The 19201-nt window shown below is 46.3% G+C and overlaps 1 protein-coding gene across 6 annotated transcripts in view; it reads right to left on the reverse strand.

Moving 5' to 3' along the window:
- Nucleotides 1–19201, reverse strand: part of TMEM255A (transmembrane protein 255A) — a 47497-nt gene that overhangs the window by 16890 nt on the left and 11406 nt on the right. For 4 of the 6 annotated variants that reach the window (XM_032619951.1, XM_032619952.1, XM_032619949.1 and 1 more), the window contains exons 3-7: nt 14843–14905; nt 12594–12683; nt 7521–7589; nt 6051–6122; nt 5554–5642 (exon numbers count right to left, since the gene is read on the reverse strand). In XM_032619951.1, coding sequence (XP_032475842.1) covers nt 5554–5642; nt 6051–6122; nt 7521–7589; nt 12594–12683; nt 14843–14905 — 383 coding nt within the window. The remainder of the gene's footprint in view (nt 1–5553; nt 5643–6050; nt 6123–7520; nt 7590–12593; nt 12684–14842; nt 14906–19201) is intronic. The other 2 variants (XM_032619954.1, XM_032619950.1) reach the window with 1 other exon arrangement.

Consider the following 19201-nt stretch of genomic DNA (forward strand, 5'->3'; position numbering starts at 1 on the left):
ATTCTTACAATTAAACTTAGAACCAAACCCCCTGGCATCAGGATAGTTATGTGTGACTCCACTGCTATAAGAATATAGAAAATGAAAAAGAAAAAAAAAGTAAACGTTAACCTCCAAAATGAATCAGGGAGAGATTATTCACAGAAGACTTTTAAACTTTACAGATGAATTATCTTAGAATTCTTTAAAACCAGTGCTTCTTTAAGGAATTGAAATCAGTGTGGTTACAGGACAGCCTGCGTCAAAATCTGTGTTTGTGTGTCTATGTGCCTGCCTATGTCACTGTGTTATTTGTGTGTGCCTGTGGGAGTCTCTGTGTGTCTCTGTGTGTGTGCATGCATCTTTGAGAAAGAGATGGTTAAACATGCAGATTCTGAGGCCCAGCCACAGTCCTACTAAATCTGGCAGAATCTCTTGGGGTGAGGCTCTGGAATCTGTGTTAATGAGCTCATTGATATTTGAGACCCGCTGTTTTAAATAGTAAGCTTCCATAGTGAAATTTTAATGGTGTTTCAATTCATCAGAATTTGAGCTAGATTTCAGGTTTTTCGGGAACATAGCTGGACACCACCTGGAAGCATACATTGAGTGTCTCCTATTAGCTGGCATGGTACTCGAGCCTGGGGACGGGGCAGGGAGGATACACAGATTACTTACTGCTCAAAAAGGCACCGCTGTACAAGGACTCTCCCCTGAAAAAGGCAGGCCTGTGTATAAGGGCGAGTGTGGGGTTGTAGGGGTGCAGGGGAGGCTTGAGAATCAGCTTCTGACTTCTCCCCAGGTATCTTTGCTTATGTCCTAAAACACCGAGGGTGGGCTGGTAGCACATACAGACGGGTGGTACAGCAGAGCAGACTCTGGAATCAGACTGCATTTGAACCCTGGCTCTGTCACTTATTTGCTGTCTGACCTTGAGCAACTTTCTTAACTTCTCTGAGCCCAGGAGATTTCATGAGCGAATGCATGGAAGCAGTACTCTAGCACATTGTAAGGGCCCCCCCCAAAACGTGTAGCTGTGTTTTTTCCCTTTTAAGAGCCAGCCTCTGGCACAATGATTCAAACCTTTGAATCGTGTTCTTAAAGGCAGTGACGCTTTAAAAGCACAGACCACAACATGGGGCTAGGTTAGTAGTTCATTTAAAAGTATTCACTAATTGTAGAGAATATATGTTTGGTTTCAGATTGAGTGGGTTCAGCAGCTACTAAAATGATTTTTAAACTGAACCGTGAAGCAAAAGAACATTAATACTAGATCTGATTCAGGGTTTAGCTAATTAATGTGGTTTGTTTCTGTTTGAGATTCACGATTCCATTTGGTTCAGTCTCTGGGCAGAGCTCTGCCTGATATTCCATCGTTTGGATTCTCACTTCTCCCACCCTCAAGCCTCCGTGACTGCAGCGTCCTCCTGCCGGACCCCATCACTGCCTGGTTCGGCTTCCTAACACATTTGTAAAACTAAGTCATTCATTTAATCAAAAGCCTTCCCTGAAAAAAAAAAAAAAAAAAAAAAGCCTTCCCTGGCTCCCCATTACCTTCAGGAAAAAGTATCCCAATTCCTCAGTCTGCCATAATCCAACTCCAAAATGGAATCCACATTCCAGCCAGGCTGGAATCCTCAGAAGCACCAAACTGGCCATGCTGGGTACTTATTCCAGACCTTTGCTCAGATTTCTCCCCCTGAGTGGGAGGTACTGCCCTCTGTTCTCTGCCTGTCCTGATCTCTCCCGCTGCACAAAGCTTCAACACACACTTCTCATTCTTCAAGGACTCCAGCACCTATTCATTAGCTTTGTACCTGGACTCCCACAGCCTCAGTCTGTTCTTCTCAGTTTGGCACGTTGCATATGTCAATAATTCAGCTATTCATTTCATCTGATATTTACCGAGAGCCTACCCAGTGCTGAGTACCGTGTTGGGTGCTAAAACTACAACCAAGGCCAAGGTGGACACGATGGCTCCGTCTAAATTCTAACCTCTGGAGGGCAAGGTCATCTCTTACACTTCTTTTGTGTCTCCCTCACTGCCTCCTAGCTGGGTGGTAGAAATGTTATGGGTCATCAATAGATACTTGGTGAATGAGTAACTGAGTTCAAAGACGGATCATTGCATTGATCGTAAGATTGATTACCCAGTGCGGGCTTTTACCCCCTTGCTCCCAACTTGCTGGGTGTGACTGTAGAAACAGATAACCTCTCTGTGTTTCAGTCCCCATTCAACAGAGTAGGAGGCAACAGATCTTGGATAAAGCCAAAGGGCATCCTTCTGCTCTTCGATAAGGGTCTGGAACTATTCACCAACTGTTGGTGGACAGGCAGCGGCTATGGGCAGCCTCTGTGCATCTTTCTCTCACTGCGTGTATTCTGTGTATCAGTCTAAACCCCCCTCCCCATAATCCCCCTGGTAAATTGAGTTCCTTAAGGGCAAAATGTTATTTTAAGGATATCTATCCTTCTAGAACAGTCCCTGGCACACAGTAGGAGCTCAGTAAAAGTTTGGCAAAGGGAGGCATGGATGAAAGTGAGCTATCATCTTTCATTTTATTCATCGTCAGCTGCGGCAGTTCACAAACCACGCCCATTTCCTTTCGCGTCCTTTAGGTTACACACGGAAAACCAGTGATATTGACTTGACCTCTCCAAAGCTGAGTGAAGGCTGAAAGGCAGCTGCTGCAGAGCTGCGTCCTAGGGAAACCACCTTCCTGCACAGGGTGAAATGGAATCGTCTATGTTTGGTATTAAAACCTCGCTGCCCCTGACGTCAAAGAAGGTCTGTGGCTTCGAGGGGACAGCAGAAACTCTGTTTCCGTAGCGCTGGACAAATGACTGCCTGATGTTTTTGTTCCCACTTGTTTTTTTCTTGGCCTCCTTTCCAGGAAATGGACTAGAGGAGCTGGTAATTGATTAAAAATAGGCTTCGTGTGAGGAAAAAAAAATTCGCATTTGGCAAAATTAAAGTCTCCGAGCCTCAGAATGCTTGCAGCTAGCTATATTTAGGCCTGGAGATTAGGTCTCCTTCGAGCTGGCTGGAAAAAGTCTCGGGTCAAAGAAAATCTTTTCCTTCTATTGTAGGATCATCACCTCTTAAGTCTCGCACCTTGCTTTCTGACCGCATGGGACTGTTTCCTGATGAAAAGCTCAGTAAGTGCTTTTCTAGTGGCTTTGCCCTTGGAATCTCAAAGCTACAGACCTGGGCAAGGCCTCGATCGCCGCCTGAGGCTGGTCCCCAGGCATCAGGTAGGTGAACAGCGTTTCCAGCTCAAAGGTCATTAGGGGCAGTGTCCCCATGAACCCTCTTAGTTGTCTGGTCCAATAGTTTATTTTCCTGGGGAAAAGGGTGTTCCTTTTTGATCCTTTTTACCACATGTCACTCCCTTGTCATCAGGTTTTTCATTCAAGCCTGGTCCTGTGCCGGGGCCTGAGGATAAAGATAAGATGAAGTTGTGTTCGCTGCCTTTAGGGAGCCCAGAGTTTAGCAGAGCTCCTCATAAAATTCCTTTAGGGCCTTGAAGACGATCCTGGCACGACTTGCTATAAGAAAGTCAGTTATTATGAAGTTCAGATTGACAGGAAGATAAATTGGGCTTGAGTCTCCACTTAAAAAAAATTCACCTAAGGGCTCAGCTAAATGGAATTTAAGGTAGGATTTAGTTTATTCAGACCTTTTTCAGAAACACACCTAATTGTGGAGAGAAAGGTGTGCCCATAAGGAATCACTTCTCAGCCCTCTCAGCGGGCCTCATCTCTCCTCCTGGGATCTCAGAACGGAAAGGGAAAGGAGAGGAGAGAGGAGAGCTGGCCAGAGGACAGGGTGTCAAAAGGAGGGAGGGGGTAAAAACAGAGGGGAGGACTGAGCAGGGGGAGGGGGATGGACAAGGGGAGGCAAGAGGAAAGACAGCAAACTAACCCCAATTCCCCTAGGACCTATTTTACATTCCTTTGATCATTTTCGGAAGGATGGGCTCAGGAAGTACAATTATAGCCAGCTCTCCATCACAGCTAAGGAGGGAAGTCCTTTACAAGTGTTAGTTATTATTACAACATGAATAATTGAATCTCCCAGATAATCCCCAAACCTCATTTGAGTCTTTAAGTTTCTCTTCCTCCACCGCCAAACCTTTTAACAAAATGAGACCGAAATGAGACCGGTGCTAGCAAAGAAAGTAAAAGGGCTGGCGAGAGTCCCCCTTCTCCTCCCACCGCTCCACTGCCTCTGGTCTGTCAGGTCTTTAATCCTCAAACCAGAGACACTGGCCCCCCAAAACCATGAGTAGGGAGTGTGAGTGAGGAGGGGTGCATCCAGCTGACCTCTTTGGACCTAGCTCCATCCGGGCCCCTTCTGCCAACTCCTCCCTCCCTTCCACCCTCCCCCTCCTCAGCACCCCTGCACTGATAGCTGAAAGAAAATACGTGCATGGCAGGCACTGGCTGACACACCCCACGTACAGGGCCATTTACTTATGTTCTGCATCACCTGCTCACGCATTCCTGTCTATTCCACCTTCTAAATTGCTCTTAAAAGTACTCCTTGCTTTCCACCATCCCCAAACCAACTTAATCTAGACTCCGTTCCCTTTGGCCTGGACTCTTGCAGTGGCCCCCTAGTAGCCTCCAATCTCTAACCACTCAAATCCATCTTGCACGCTATACCCTTCAATGGCTCCCAGTTGCTCACAGGGTCAAGTCCAGAGGCATTCCTATGGCCAGTGAGCCCTCCATGATCTGATCTGTGACCAGCGCTCTGCCCTCACCTCCCCCACAACTTCTGGGAAGACCCTCCTCACCTCCACCCCACTTGGGTTTGTTTCCTAACTCCCTCCTTATCCTTTAAATCTCAGCTCCCACATACCCTCCTCCTTGACACGCCCCCCTTTGCCCCCAGTGACTCTGACTTCCAGTCATTTGCATAGAGAGGGTCTCCAGTACATCCCCAGATCCGCACCGCACTTCTCACACTAGACTGCAATCAATGGCTCACAGGTCGGTCATCCCTGCTAGTCTGCGAGTTTCTCCACAAGACTCTCCGTATTCCTGGCACCTAAATATGTCTTGAAAGAGAATAAATGATGTTTTAACAATTGAAGGGCAGAGCGCCAGAGTAGTTGTAGCAGAACTAGCACCAAAATCTAAGTTCTGTGAGGGCAAGGAATTTTGTTTTGTTTGCTGCTGAATCTCTAGCGTCTGGAACAGAGTCAGGCTATTTGTTGAATGTTGTTGAACTTGGACTTAGACAGAACTGCGTGTGAACCCTACCTCTACCATTTTCGAACTCTGTGTCACCTTGAACTAGCTGTCTGTTTCCTCTGAGCCTCAGTCTTATCATCTGTAAAATGGGGATAATAATTCTACATACATCATAGGTAAGAATTAAATGAGATCAGATACTTGACAGCACCTAGCATAATGCCTGGCACAGAGAAGGCAGGTAATGCATGTCAGCTGAAATCCTTTGAAGACCAATGTCTTCTACTTCTCTGATCCCTACCGTGCGCCCTTCCCCCACCCTAGCCCTGCTCGTGCCCACTGTGGTCAAACCATCAGGGGCTCGGCACTCACTTGCCGCAGTTGTAGAGGTCACAGCAGAAGCAGGTGTTGCCCCGGATGCGAGGTGTGCAGAATCCACGGCTGAGGTGAGGGCAGTTCACCTGGGGACACACCACAGTGAGTAGGTGAGCTGGCACTGGATGGGAGGCGGGACCCTCTGGGATTGGCGCTGTGAGTTAGTGACTGATGGAGACGGTAAGGATGGCTGTGAAATGAATACACCAATGCACGGGCAGGATGGGGCTGGGCAGGTGGCTGGCTGAACTCGTGTGTGAGGCAAGTCACGGTGGAGCGGGGCTCACGTGCAGCCACAGCCACAGCCCTCAGGGCCCCATCCCTGAAGGGTGGAGATAGAGAGGAGGAAGGACGGATGGAAGGACGGACAGAAGAACAAATGGATGGTAGGAAGTGAGGATACAAGGGGTGGGAATTCAGGGTATGGGGGAAAGGGGACCAGGTGGGAAGGAAGACAGAGGGGCCATCACATGCACTTTGAAGTACAGTAGTACCTCTCGAGCTGCCTGGGTAAGGTTCCTCATAACCCTCGCAGAAGGAGAATTTTTGGTTGAGGAACTTATGACCTTATATAGGAAAAATAGGGTTAGGGGGACCAGGGTTACAAGTGAACCTATGGAAGTCATTATTAACATTTTTACAGTCACCAAGTTAGCACAAGAATGAGAACACGATGAAATCCAGAGACTAGCAATGACATTTTACACATCTCGTGTTTGCAAAAAAAATGTAAAAATTAACTTCCATTTATCATCTCTTATTTGTGAGAAATCTTCCAGGCTCTCCCTCGCCCCATATGGATGCAATGAAATGCTTGTAAATTTGTTTCACTGTGTTATAGAGAATATTGGTGGTAAACGCGCACTTTTTTCTATATTGGGTCCTTCATCCAAAAGCTCATGCCTTTCTGATAAGCTGTTGGCACGTACATCTTTCTACTCCTTTCTAACCCGAGAATAGTTAGAAAAATGGTAAACTGGTGATTGGGGAAGGAAAGTGGGGCAAGTGGATGGCACTGTTCACACTGTATGTTAAGGAAAACAGCTTCCCCTGAAGTTAGGCAATGCAGTCACCATTTTATATCCACTTGCCACCTTTTTCTAACAGTCACAAGTTTACCATTTTTCTAACTATTCTCAGGGGCGGTGGGGGGGGCATTGACTTTCAATTTGAAGTTAATAGAGAACCAAATGGTCGAGGTTGCTAGAAGCACATGGTAGAGTTTTATATTAAAGGGCTCTCTGGATTGGAGAGAGGTGAATGTGAGCTGAAATGAAAGTTCTCCAAAAATGACCTGGAGCCGAGCTTCACCTCACCGCCCACTGCCTCTGCTTCTTTGTGAGGCAACAAGGAACCCAAGGAGAGCCATGCGGGGCAGGAGAGACACACCCTCACGTGTCCACTCAAGCAGCAACAGACTGGCCTCCGGGCATGTCGTGACAGGGGCCAGGCCGCCAGCCCAGGTCTCCCCAGAGCCTCAGAGTGGACAAGGCTTCTCAGTGACCCTCATTTGGCTTCCTGACCCCTCCCGTATGTGGGACTCAGATTCTGCCTCCCCGGTCCAGGCCTGCTGCCTTGGTGGGGCTCCCACTTTTCTTCCAGCTGGACATCAAGTCCAGGCAGCTGAACCATCATCCACGGACATGGGGGAGGGACCTACCCTGTGGCCTCTGTACTCTTCATCTGTCCCTCTCGGGATCAAAGCCACACACTGAGAGGCTGCCTGCTGGGGTCAGAGGGGCAGCCTGTGGCCACAGAACAAAGTAAATCTGATTAGGCCTCATGAGGCTCTAACCTATGACCATGGCCCCATTAGCACTGTGCTCTGACCCACTGGACAAATCAACTAAACATACCTTGTAGCAAGCTGTAGGCCTGGGAAAAAGAGTAAAAGAAAGGGGGTTCCAGGCAGAACAGGAGACTTTCCCCAAAGGTAAGACGTGCAGCCTCCTTCTGGCTCTTACCTCCTCAGCTTCCTTCTGGGATGTCTTGGGCACATAGTGGCACCGGTTAGCATAGAGTGGTTTCAGATCCTGGAAACGGAAACACCAAACCAAATGGGTTTTGGCTTTGGAAAATAGAGCAGCAAGGCTCTGATTGGTAATAAAAGATTTGAATACACACACACACACACACACACACACACACACACCCCAGAGCAGGTAGTGGGTTGGGTTGATTTCTGAAAGCTGCCCATCTAGGGAGCCTGAGAATGTGAGGATCAGATAAAAATGTTCTAATAACCGCTTTCTATTGGGCCACTTGGTTAATGAGAAATTAGGAAATTGACTGAGAAGTGGGTTTCTTGAAATTTCCACTCTGGTTTTCTTTTATTGCTAGTCTTTGTCTCTTTGCAAAGAGTCCCCAGGGAACAAAAGTCAAAACTCCAAGTGATTGCAACATCACACTCCCAATCGGAGGGAGGCCAGCTCCAACAATGAGGATTCATTATCACCTGGGGACAGGACCAGGGCTGGCTGACACGTACACTCTGCTGTCATTGCCACAGCTTTTTCAGAAGGAAGAGCTCAGGAAGCAAGCCCCAGGGGGATGGGTAGCCATGGAGCCTGCTGTAGATTTTAACTCAACCGAGCGATGAGCCATTTTCACTCAATTACACAGATTAAAGACAGTGAACTCCAAAAATACCACTGAAGCCCAGAAAACTAACATGGGGCTCAAGGACAGTTGACTAACCCTGCTGGCTTGGGCAGCTTCCTGGTGAGGGAGCTCTCAGACACAGGGGCTGGGGTGGAACAGATAGATGCAATCCAGTGCTACCTGGAAACTGTCAGTCAGGGGATGCTGCCCACTTTCCGGGGGACACTAAACATCCCCTGACTGGTAGGGGGCTTCGACCAAAAGCAGGTTAGCACAGGACAAGCAGTTTATGCAAACTGACCTTTGGAACTCGGCCAAAAGCACCTTGGCAGAGGGAGTTTATCTATTGCCCCTCCTTCCCCCTAAACCCACTTCTCTCACCGTTTTCAATAATCCTGGTGGCTGCTTTTCCCCACACATGTGATTGAGCATCTCCTGCACCTGACACCCAAGTGCCTCCGTGCCTCCCTGCCTGCTGCCCCGTCAAGGACCTAGGACCTTCCATCAGCTGCTTCCACATGAATGTCCTGACCGCTCCGTGTTCTGAAAGTACACTGCCCTGTGGGCTCAGCCTGGAGTCAGGCTGGAAAGGAATGAGGGCTCTTATGGTCACTGCCAGCAGGGTTTATTTTCCGACTTTGGGCAATGGCAAAAGTCATCATCATCCTGCCAAAGGGGAGGCTTGATGTGCTGGTCGTAGCCCTCCTGACCTCCTGGTTCTCCAAAGAGCATTCAGCCACCAACTGCCTAAATGAAGACAGATGTGTGTGTGTGATGGTCGCCCATATGCTGCCTCTGGGTGCTCTTGTGCACTAAGGCCCCAGGGGAGGAACAAGCCCATGTGACTGGCCGGTAAGAAAAGGCCACTTAGCCGCGCAGCCTTTTCCATCCGAAGGGCTAGCAACTCCGGAGTGGAGGGCTGGCCACGAGACTGCTTTCTGCTGAGTGTCAGTGTGCTCTGGGCGAGGCCCTCTTAGGGCGCGTTCACACCCATCATTTCATACCGTCCTCATGCTAACCCTGAGAGGCAACCAGGTTACTATCACATCCACGTGGAAGAGGAGAGACTGGGCGTGAGGAGGGAAAGGGATTTTCCCAGCTAGTTAATTGCTATATTCAGGGAGGGGAAAGGAAGGAAACTAGAGACGAGAGAGAAGGAATGAGACACATTTAGAGGGGGGTCAGGAGGTAGGTCTTAAGGGGAAGTGCATATGTCCCCAAGCCAAAGGACAGGGCACCAGGAGGTTAAAGGGCTCCAACAACAGGAAAGGCTGGCTCTAACCCACCCGAGCGGTGCTGGGGTCCAAATGTGCCTTTCATTTAAACTGGCCAACAGACATCACCATAGATTAATAAAGCCTTCTCCCTCAAAACTGTCTGGGTACCAGTGAGGACTGGCAGATGTCTTAGGACAGGTACAGTGTAGGCAAAAAGGTATTCTCAAAGACTCATCCAGCCTTACCCCAACCTCCCGAATCAAATGCTCTACTGCAAGCCACTAACGGCAGGAGGTACAGAGGGCCTAGACGCAGAAGCTGGAAGAAACTTCCAGTAAATATAATTTGGATTTTTCTCCCATTGCCTTTGGCTGAGGCCAGTGATCAAAACCTTTAGGAGTTTAGGAGTCAGGGAAATGCAAATCAAAACCACAATGAGAAACCACTTCATACCTACTAGGATGGCTAGAATTTAAAAGTCGGATAATTACGGGAGTTGGCAAGGATGTGCAGAGACTGGCACACTCAGATACTTCCAGTGCGAATGTAAAACGGTGCAGCCACTTTGGAAAATTGGCAGTTCATCGAAAGGTTAAACGTAGTTACCATATGACCCAGTACTTCCAATCATAGGTATATACTCAAAGGAAATGAAAACATATGCCCACGTAGAAATTTGAACACAAATGTTTATAGCAGCATTATTGATAACAGCCAAGAGGTGGAAACAACCCAAATGTCCATCAACTTGTGAATGGATAACCAAAATGTGGTATATCAATACAATGGAATATTATTAGACCATAAAAAGAAAGGAAGCAATGATACATGCTACAATATGGATAAATCTGGAAAATATTATACTAAGTAAAAAAAGTCAGGTTACAAAAGACCACATGTTATATGATGCCATTAACAGGAAATGTTAATTAATATAGGGAAATCTATAGAGAAAGTAGTGGTTGCCTAGGACTTGGGGGAGCAGGGGGAATAGGGAAGTGATAGCTAAAGGGTATGGGGTTGTTTGGGGGATGATAAAAATCTTCTAGAATTGACGTGATAGTTTGCACATACCTGTGAATGTACTAAAAGCCACTGAATTATATACTTCAGATGGGTAAATTATATGGAACGTGAACTATATCTCAATAAAGATGTTTAAAAAAAGAAACACTAGGAGTGGGAGGAGGAGGGAAAAGGAGGAAGCCATTTTAGCTCATGATGCCATGAAAATCTACTGCAGGCTTCTTGGCCACTAGGCCTGTGTTGCCATGGAGACTGCCTCAGAGTGAAGCGTGCTTGTCAAATGGGGATAATAACACCTGCCCTACGTATCTCACAGGATTGCCGTGGGTCTCAAATGAGATAATAAATGTTAAGGCACATTGAAACACTAAATTCACTATACAAAAACAAGGAATTATTGTTATTAAGATGGCGCCTGTTGAAACAAAACAGCACACGTACTATGATTGTCTACAAGCATGCTACAAAAATAGGTATATACTCAGAGGGTAATATGCAAAAATTGCATATGGAATAGAATTGCTATGTTAGGGTGGTAGGACAGTGGATGTTACAAGTTCCTGTTGTGTCACTTGCCTTTTCAAAAAGAAAAAGATGAAGAAAAAGATGGCTCTCTCAGCTAAACTCAAAAGGGATGAGTCTGATATAGGGGCTGACATATTCCTGACCCCAAAAGAAAACTGGGCTAAAAGCTTCTCTCTTCCATCCCATACTTTTCCCCCTGCCCAGTAATTATCTCCTGACATGCCAGCACTGACCATAGGAATTCCACTAATCTTGGCAAATGAGGGACTGACTCTTATGTCTAGGAGGAGAGTCCAAGAGCAAGTTGGGATTGAAATAATAATGTTGCGAATCATCCTTTCCCAGATCCATCCATACCCAGGACACTCCCTCAGGATGACCTGCACTATTAGCCGACGATTGAAACGGAATAAAATATGATGGATCCACACAATATTCTGATAATACAATTTTTCTCTAATTCAATTGTTTTAGAAAACATATAATTCCAACTAGTTCGTAGGATGTTTTCATTTTCAATGTTGGTTCACTTGGGGGAAAAAATGAGTATCTGAGGTTTTTGTGGGAGCTCAGGAAGCTGCTTGGTTTGCTCTCGATTTGGGTTTGTGGGCCAGATCAGGGCTATACTATGACCTCCCTGGGACTTCTGCCTTTTGTGGACAGCTTCCTCCATTAAAAATTGTTGAAAATGATATTTCATTTATTTTGATTATATCTTATGACTGCATTGGTATAAAGACAAATTTCTATTATGTGTGAAAACATTTTTTTTTGGCCTAAAAGTTCATCATTTTTCTTCCGATTTGGAAAGAAATGATCATATTTTTCTGGGACCCTGAAAGTCCGTGGGTCACAGGCACTGTTGTCTGCTGAGCCCAACGGAGAAGGCGGCCCTAGGCCAGATATCTGGAATCGTAAGAGATGGAAAGCGCCGACCGAAGGGTGAGGGCTCCTGCAGGGAGCCCTGTGGAAAGGACCCGAATCCCAGGCTTCTCCAAGAAGGAACACAGGTTTGGGTTTCAGGAGTAAAGTAGCCTTACTCGAGGCACAGCTTCTCCAGAACAGGAAGCATTTGGCGCCTCTACTCCAGGACTGGGCTCGTTTTGGAGACTTCCAGCTCTGGGGCTTCCTCAGGATCCCAATCACATCACACCTCTCCAACCATGAAGACAGCGAAGTTCAGGTATCCTAGAAAAGGTGTCTGTCCTCATGGGCTGCTCTTGTTACTGTTGGAGGTGGGGGAGGTCAGCTATTGCCACCTCCAAGGCTCTCAGGAAGTCATGTGGCTTCCTGCGGCTCTCTCCCTGCCTGCTCACTCCCAACACCAATTCCAAGCCAGTCCCCTGGCCCTTGTCTCTGACTTTTCCAAATGTCACCCACGTGTCAACAAAGGCTTAGCTCCAACCCCTCCACCATGGGGAAGCCTGCTCTGATCCAAGGTAAACCACTTGGGCACTTAGAGTTTATATGCCCAGCTTAGACCAATTTCTCTAGATGCCCATGTGTGTCCAGGGATGTCCTCATTTTGACATCACCTCCTTGAGGCCGGTGATGTCACCTCCCTCTCCTGTACCCCTCACAGCCCTTAGCACACACCCAGCACACACACACTCGATGAAGCCTTGTTGTATTGCCCATTTACTTTAACCCAGGACTAAAAATACTCACAATGTGTCTGGCAGCGAAGACCCCGTCGACTATGGCACAACAAAAGGCTGCAATCACACCAAAGCTGATAAAGACGATGGAAGCCACCAGCTGTGGGAGTAGGGGTGGGGGACAAAGCAAAAGTGTCTGTTAGCCTTCCACTATCGCTGCTTCTGGAGACAAGGCGATCCCCAAGACACCGCCAGCCACAGCAGAACTCTGGCCTGCCAGCCCGTGTGAAGCGTGAATGCCCTTTTCAGTCACGCAGCACGAGTGGGAGCGGGGGAGGGCGACGCGGAGAAGGGGCCATTGAAGCACTTCTTACACTTTCAGGGCAAGCTAAGAAATTCACTCCAGGAGTCTATGAGTGCCCAAGGAAGAGAAGGCTGAGGAACTAGACTGCATGGCTCTTCCATTCTCAGACTCAGAAAAATGTTGGACCTTTGACATCATGAAGTCCCACCCCCTATTTTATTTATTGTGGAATTGGAGGCTCAGAGAGGGGAAGTGGTGTGTCCAAGGTCACTATCCAGTCTATGGAAGAGGCTGTGCCCACCAACTCCTAGTCTAGTGTTCTTCCCAACCCCTCATGGTGGGCAATGATGAAGAAGGGATGATTCTGAGGCCCTGCACAACCCTACATGGCCCTGCATCACTGAAGAAAGAGAACACTCAACTTATTATGGCTTAGGTGTCAAAGACATTTTACAAGGTTTGAAGTCTCTGAAATTGATCAACTCTGTGTGGTACACACGAAAAAATTCAAGTAAGAGAAATGTTTGCTGGAAGCAGACTGTCCTATTCTCTGATCGTGTTAGATAACAGAAATTTTCCTAGTAATTTGTCTTCCATTACAAGGGCGATACCACAACCCAACGTGGGGGTAGGTGTTTCAAGGTGTAACCAGGGGCAGGGATAGGTACTGCCTAAGCCCACCATCTGCCTGTGTTGACCCTCAAAACACCCTCTTTGAGGTGTTTGGGGGGTAAAGTAGAGAAATAGCATGGCATTAAGCTGCTCCCCAGGGGGAAGGAGGAAATCACAGTCAAGGCCACCCTAAGGTCCTCCCATCTCATAGGCTAGAAGGTAATACTGATCTCCTTTGGGAGTTGTTCAGAAACCTCGCCCCATACATCTCACTTCACAGCACTACAGAGAGTTGGTAAATAATGGATGAAAGATGTCATGAAATTGGCATTATCAGCTATGCTATGATCAGCTCTACAATTAGAACTCCCCTGTCATTTTGAATAATTTAAACCCAGAGTGCAAACACAACTGGCAGCGGAGAGCCCAGGTGAAATGGAAGAAGAGAACTATTAGAACCCCCCTGAGGGTGATTCCCTACATTGCTGGGGGGAGAACACACGTTTAGAGTTCCCTGTCCCTGGAGCTATTACGTTATCTGATTAAACTTGCTGTTAAATAGACCCTAGCATCAGTCTAGTTGCCACTAGACTTGTACGGGGAAGCCTAATGAGTCCACCATCTGACAACTAACCAGGCATCTTGATTTACAAGCCCATAAAACTGCAATATGCTTGCAATTCGGTCTGTACCGTCTTCTCTTGCCCTCTAGGAAGCCTTCTCAGGCTGAAGCAAGAAAATACAACAGTCTGCCCTTGCGGGCCCCCATTCGGACATAGAACTTTGTGAGTTTTACCTCCTGTTATATGCGCACCCTTCCTCTCAACGTTACACATACTTAGCTTTGAACTATGTATGGGTAATGGGAATACTTGAGGTTGGCTTCGTAATTTCATTTCGTCTTCTTGCGCCCTAAATATATTTGTTCTGTTAATTAAAGTCCCCTAGATTGGAATCTCCTAAAAGGCAGGAACCCTCTGCGAAAACTCCTCTCCAAGATTATGCATCAGAGAGGAAGGTGTGAGGGTCGCCAGTGAGCCAGGGCTGCAGCAGCAGGAATCGAAGAAGCAAAGGCATCCGATGCGAGGACAACTGGCCTGACTGGATAGGCTGGCGCACTCCTTTGCGAAGGAGGAGAAAAGCAAGAGGCAAGATCCAGATTATTCCATCCCTGTGACTTAAGGAGACTAGCTGGGCCACTGAGGGGACATCAGGCAGGGTGAGAACAAGTCCCACACCACAGGGTCACTTTAAAACAAGTTCCCCGGAGGCTTAGGAGAAAAGTAAAGTAGCTGTTTCTTTTGTGGCCCAATTTGGGCAATCTTAAGAAATGTGTCACTTATCCACAGAAATGTTGAGCTTTTTCAGGTGAAGAATTTGATTCTATAACGATGAAAACTTACCATCTGCCGTTTGTTCTCCACGAGGTTTGATCCGATGATTCCAAGGAATGATCCAAAGCCGAGCTGCAAAGCAACGTGGCACAGATAGCACGTGGGAAGATGGTTAGCCTGACCTCACGGTCGTTCCACCCCTGGGATACAATTCAGGATAACAGAAAATACCCGGGGTACAGATGCTAAACCCGTGCAGCTGTTACACAAATACAGTATGAGTAAGAAAAGTATTTCTCCCACCATTTGCCAATTTTTCCTCGTAGATATGAATCACACCTAAAAAGAAACTCGTGTGCCCAGAAGCTGAAAGTAAAAGTCAATCATAGCTTTTCAGAGGCTGCTTATTTCAATTTCAATATCCATTACCTAGCATGTGACTGGTGAGTCAGTAAGAGACGGATAATGGTGAAAAGCACGCATTATATTCTGATCTTTATCTTTTCTTTGAAAGAGACCTTCTATCCTGATGCACGAATTACAAAATAAAGGTTTGAAATAGCGATTTTTGATGCATCAGACACGCTAATCAAACGCAGGAAGTACTTTAGAAATCAGCAAGCACCTTAACCTAGACTTAAAAAAAAAAGAACTATTTTTTTTGAAAGCCTGTATTTGTGGTTGACCCACTGCCATTTATGTTAGCGCTTATTCACCTCTTCTTCCATCTCTGCTTCATTTATGGACAGAAAGCATTCATTAAAGGGTGAATAGAAATGGCGGTGTAAAACCCTGAAAAACAATTTCCCTGCCTAAGCGGCTGGGATGATGGCTCGGGGTAGCAGGTTCCACTTTGCTCTCAGTTCTGCCATTAGTGGATTGAGTCTGCCATTCTCAGCTGAAAATGATCCCTAACCGATGGCTGCTGTCAGGGGTGAAAGTGGAAGAAGTAAAAAGTGGTGGGAATGGACCAATAAATCCTAACACAAGTCCAGCAATGTAGTTACATTTCTCTCGACCCTCACTAAGGATCTGGCCTTCCATCTGCCGCCTTACCTTGGCTCACAGGGACATCTCTTTCAGTCTGAGGCCCCCAAGCCTTACACTAAGTCTTGGAAATCTAATGGACCCAAGGGCTGGGCAGGAGCCTGGTGGGGCAGTGTAGGGGGACTGGGTGCTTGCCTCAGAAACCCAAGCATGAAAGAAGAGAATGAATGGAAGGAATGAATACAAATTTCCAAGGACTCATTCTGCAGGGCCACTCAGCCAGCAACTCCTCTTGAGAAATAGAAGCTGAAGAGAATAAAGGTGTAACCCATGCCGTCCAAGACTCTACTGAGAACATCCTCACTCAATGGTTAAACTATACCTGTCTCCCGCCTGGTCTTATTTGAAATGTAATTAAAATGTGTTGTGATGAAGTATAGTAATTAAAACCTGGTCATCAGACTAGCCTGGCTTCTAACCCCAGCTCTTCCACTTGTGGCTGTGCGACTTGAACAAACTGACTGACCTCTCTAAACCTCAGTTTCCTTATCTGGAAAATGGGGACCATAGCAGTAGCTGTCTTATAGGATTTTTGCAAGGATTATCCAGGACAATACAGTCAAAGAACTTTGCACAGGGCCTGGCACACAGTAAGTTCTCAGTAAATACGAGTTATTGTTCTAGTGATTATTATTACTATTTTTAAAGACACCTAACTTTGGGGCAGCTCTAACCTGATTTGAGCTGGCAAATCCTATCATTATTTGCTCTATTTCATAAGAGTTTCGTATTCTGTCTTATCTCCCCTCCCAACATGTTGCACAGCTTTTATTTTTCAGGAAGAATTCCATGAATAGCCTGTGCTTATGACACTCTGGGCCATTTGTGGAGACTGAAAGAAAGTCAGAGGGCAGTTTCTTACATGGAAAATAAGTCCTTTCACCGAGCGGTTCATCAGTTTCCACAGATACTCACTGAATGTTCTTCTGAGTCTCAACAGCAGTCTTTGCCTTAAGACGGGAAGCAAAGACACTCGCTCTTCCTGACACTCTCAAATAACTCTCTGATGGCAGTGACCGGAAGAGGTGGCCTGAAGCCTCATGGAATTGGCTGGAAAGACAAGGTGCTCTGGGACTGGAAATCCCAGGCCAACCAGTTAATTCATCCAGTTCCCTCCCCTTTCCTTCCATTCTATTTCTATTCCACTCCAACTCATTCCATTTTCTAACACTCACTGAGTACTTTTGGGAGATAAATAAGATGACATGGCCCCTACCCTGCAGGAGTGCATTGTCTAGTGAGGGAGAGACAGACTGTGGCTTAAGGACCACAGGCGAGGTAGAAACAAAGTGCTGAAGGAGCAGAGACTAATTCATTTTGTATTATATCCTTGGCTCTGCTACTTACAAACTGTGTGACCTTGGGCTAGTTCTTTAGCCACTCTGTGCTCATTCCTCATCTATTAAATGGGAATCATAATGGTCATGACCACACAGGACTGCTGTGAGGATTAAATGAGATAAGGTATGTACGTAGCATGACCTGCATAAGGTAGGCTGCTAAATACATATACATGGTCGTTCTCAGATCTCACAGAGGGGATAAATGGGGTCAAAGACAGGTAGACTTCACCAGGTGGGGAACTAATATCAATTGAGTCCTGGCTGGAAGAATTCATTCATCTGGATGACAGGTTTATGAACTAACTCACCAGTACCACTAAAACTACCTTACATTTGAAGAGCATTTGAATTTAAAGAAGCGCTTGCCCTCCACCTTGGTCACAGTCATGTTAGGGAGTTCGGTGGAGCTCATATCATTCCCATTTGATAGATAGCAAAACGGAGGCCTAGAGAATTGTATGGGCTCATTCCCTCTTACAGCAAGTTCACGGCAGGGCCAGGACGAGCCCTCAAGAACACCCTAACAGCTGGTGTTCTTCCAGCCACACTTTGCTGTATTTGTGGCCAGTGTTAGCAGAATAGTGACCTTCACCTCTGCCCCCCAGGGAAGAAGTTCCCTGTAAGGATGGAGTGAGAAGTTGTATTTGAGGAAGAGCTGAGGGGGTGAAAGTAAAGAAGGAAAAATCAACAGAATTTCCTGAAAATGGGCAGCTGCTTCTAATCAACTGTTTGCTCTCCTGAGGCCTCCGAAAGGTAAGCTCTGTGGTCCTTGCTCGAGAACTGCCCGGAATCATGGAATGTTCAGACCTTTGGAACTCCATCTTGACTCCCCATTACCTGAACAAATAACCAGTTTGCTTTGTTTTGGCTGCCCTCCACTTGTAGAAGAAAAAAAGGCAAATCATTAGAACTCAGTTTCAAGAGCTCTTTTTAGGCTGCACCCTATAATCTATGCCTATTCCCATCCACTGGGACTGAGGTGCAAATGGATTAATCATTCAACAAGTATTAATTGGACATCTACTCTGTGGCAGGTACTGTGCTACACCTGTGATCTGGAGGCCAGGAAGCGGGGTGGGGTATGATACCAAGACCAACAAGACTCAGCCTGGAGGAGCTGTAATTAGATAATGGGTCCACAATCCCTTTCTGTAATACTGAAATCAACAAAGCTCTTAAAACCAAAAGGGTTTTTGGTAACTAACTTGGTGGCAAAACCTGACCTTGAACTGACGTGAGGTTATTTTATAATGTTTATCTACTTAGTGTAAAAATTCACAGTTTATTGTAGAAAGATGAAGGTGCTTGATTATGGGGTATATCTCAAGACCCCACTGGGATGTTAGATAATATATGATATATGCAGTCTATTATCTTTCTGAAATTAAAAACAAAACACAACAGTCTAAATTTGCAAACACATCTCACCCAAGGGTTCAGATAAGGGATTGTGGACCTGTATAAACAAAGCTAAATGAGAATATAGCCCAACATCCCACAAAGCAGAATGTGACTATTTCCCAAGAGCTATGAGTGGAAGGAATCTACTGTAGGGAGTTCAAAGATGGTAGACACCACTGTGGATCACAGTAGCTGAGAAATGTCCCAGCTGTGTCTTTAAGTTGGAATAGGACAGAGCATTTGGATAGCTCAGTAGCTATCCAAAGTGGATCCCAGTAGCTGAGAAATGTCCCAGCTGTGTCTTTAAGTTGGAATAGGACAGAGCATTTGGATAAACAGAGAGCGAGAGCACAGGGAGGACGTTCCAGCCCAAGTCATGTTCAGGGGACTGTGAATTGACAATTTTGGTAAAAGAAAGGTATGGGAGACCAGGCCAAGAGCATCTTCAGAGAGTTTTGAATGACAATGCTAAGGAGGCAACAGGAAGCCAATGAAGGTTAGTCTTATCTAGTAAATCAAGGCTCAAGTGTCATCTCTGAAATGTACTTACTAAGCTAGGAACTTTATCTTAGAATGATCTTATATTTTAGAAACATTTTCAACAAGAGGTAGAAAAAATTTCTGCCTAATTCACAAT

Source organism: Phocoena sinus, chromosome X, assembly GCF_008692025.1.
Source record: "Phocoena sinus isolate mPhoSin1 chromosome X, mPhoSin1.pri, whole genome shotgun sequence".
Taxonomy (NCBI): Eukaryota; Metazoa; Chordata; class Mammalia; order Artiodactyla; family Phocoenidae; genus Phocoena; species Phocoena sinus.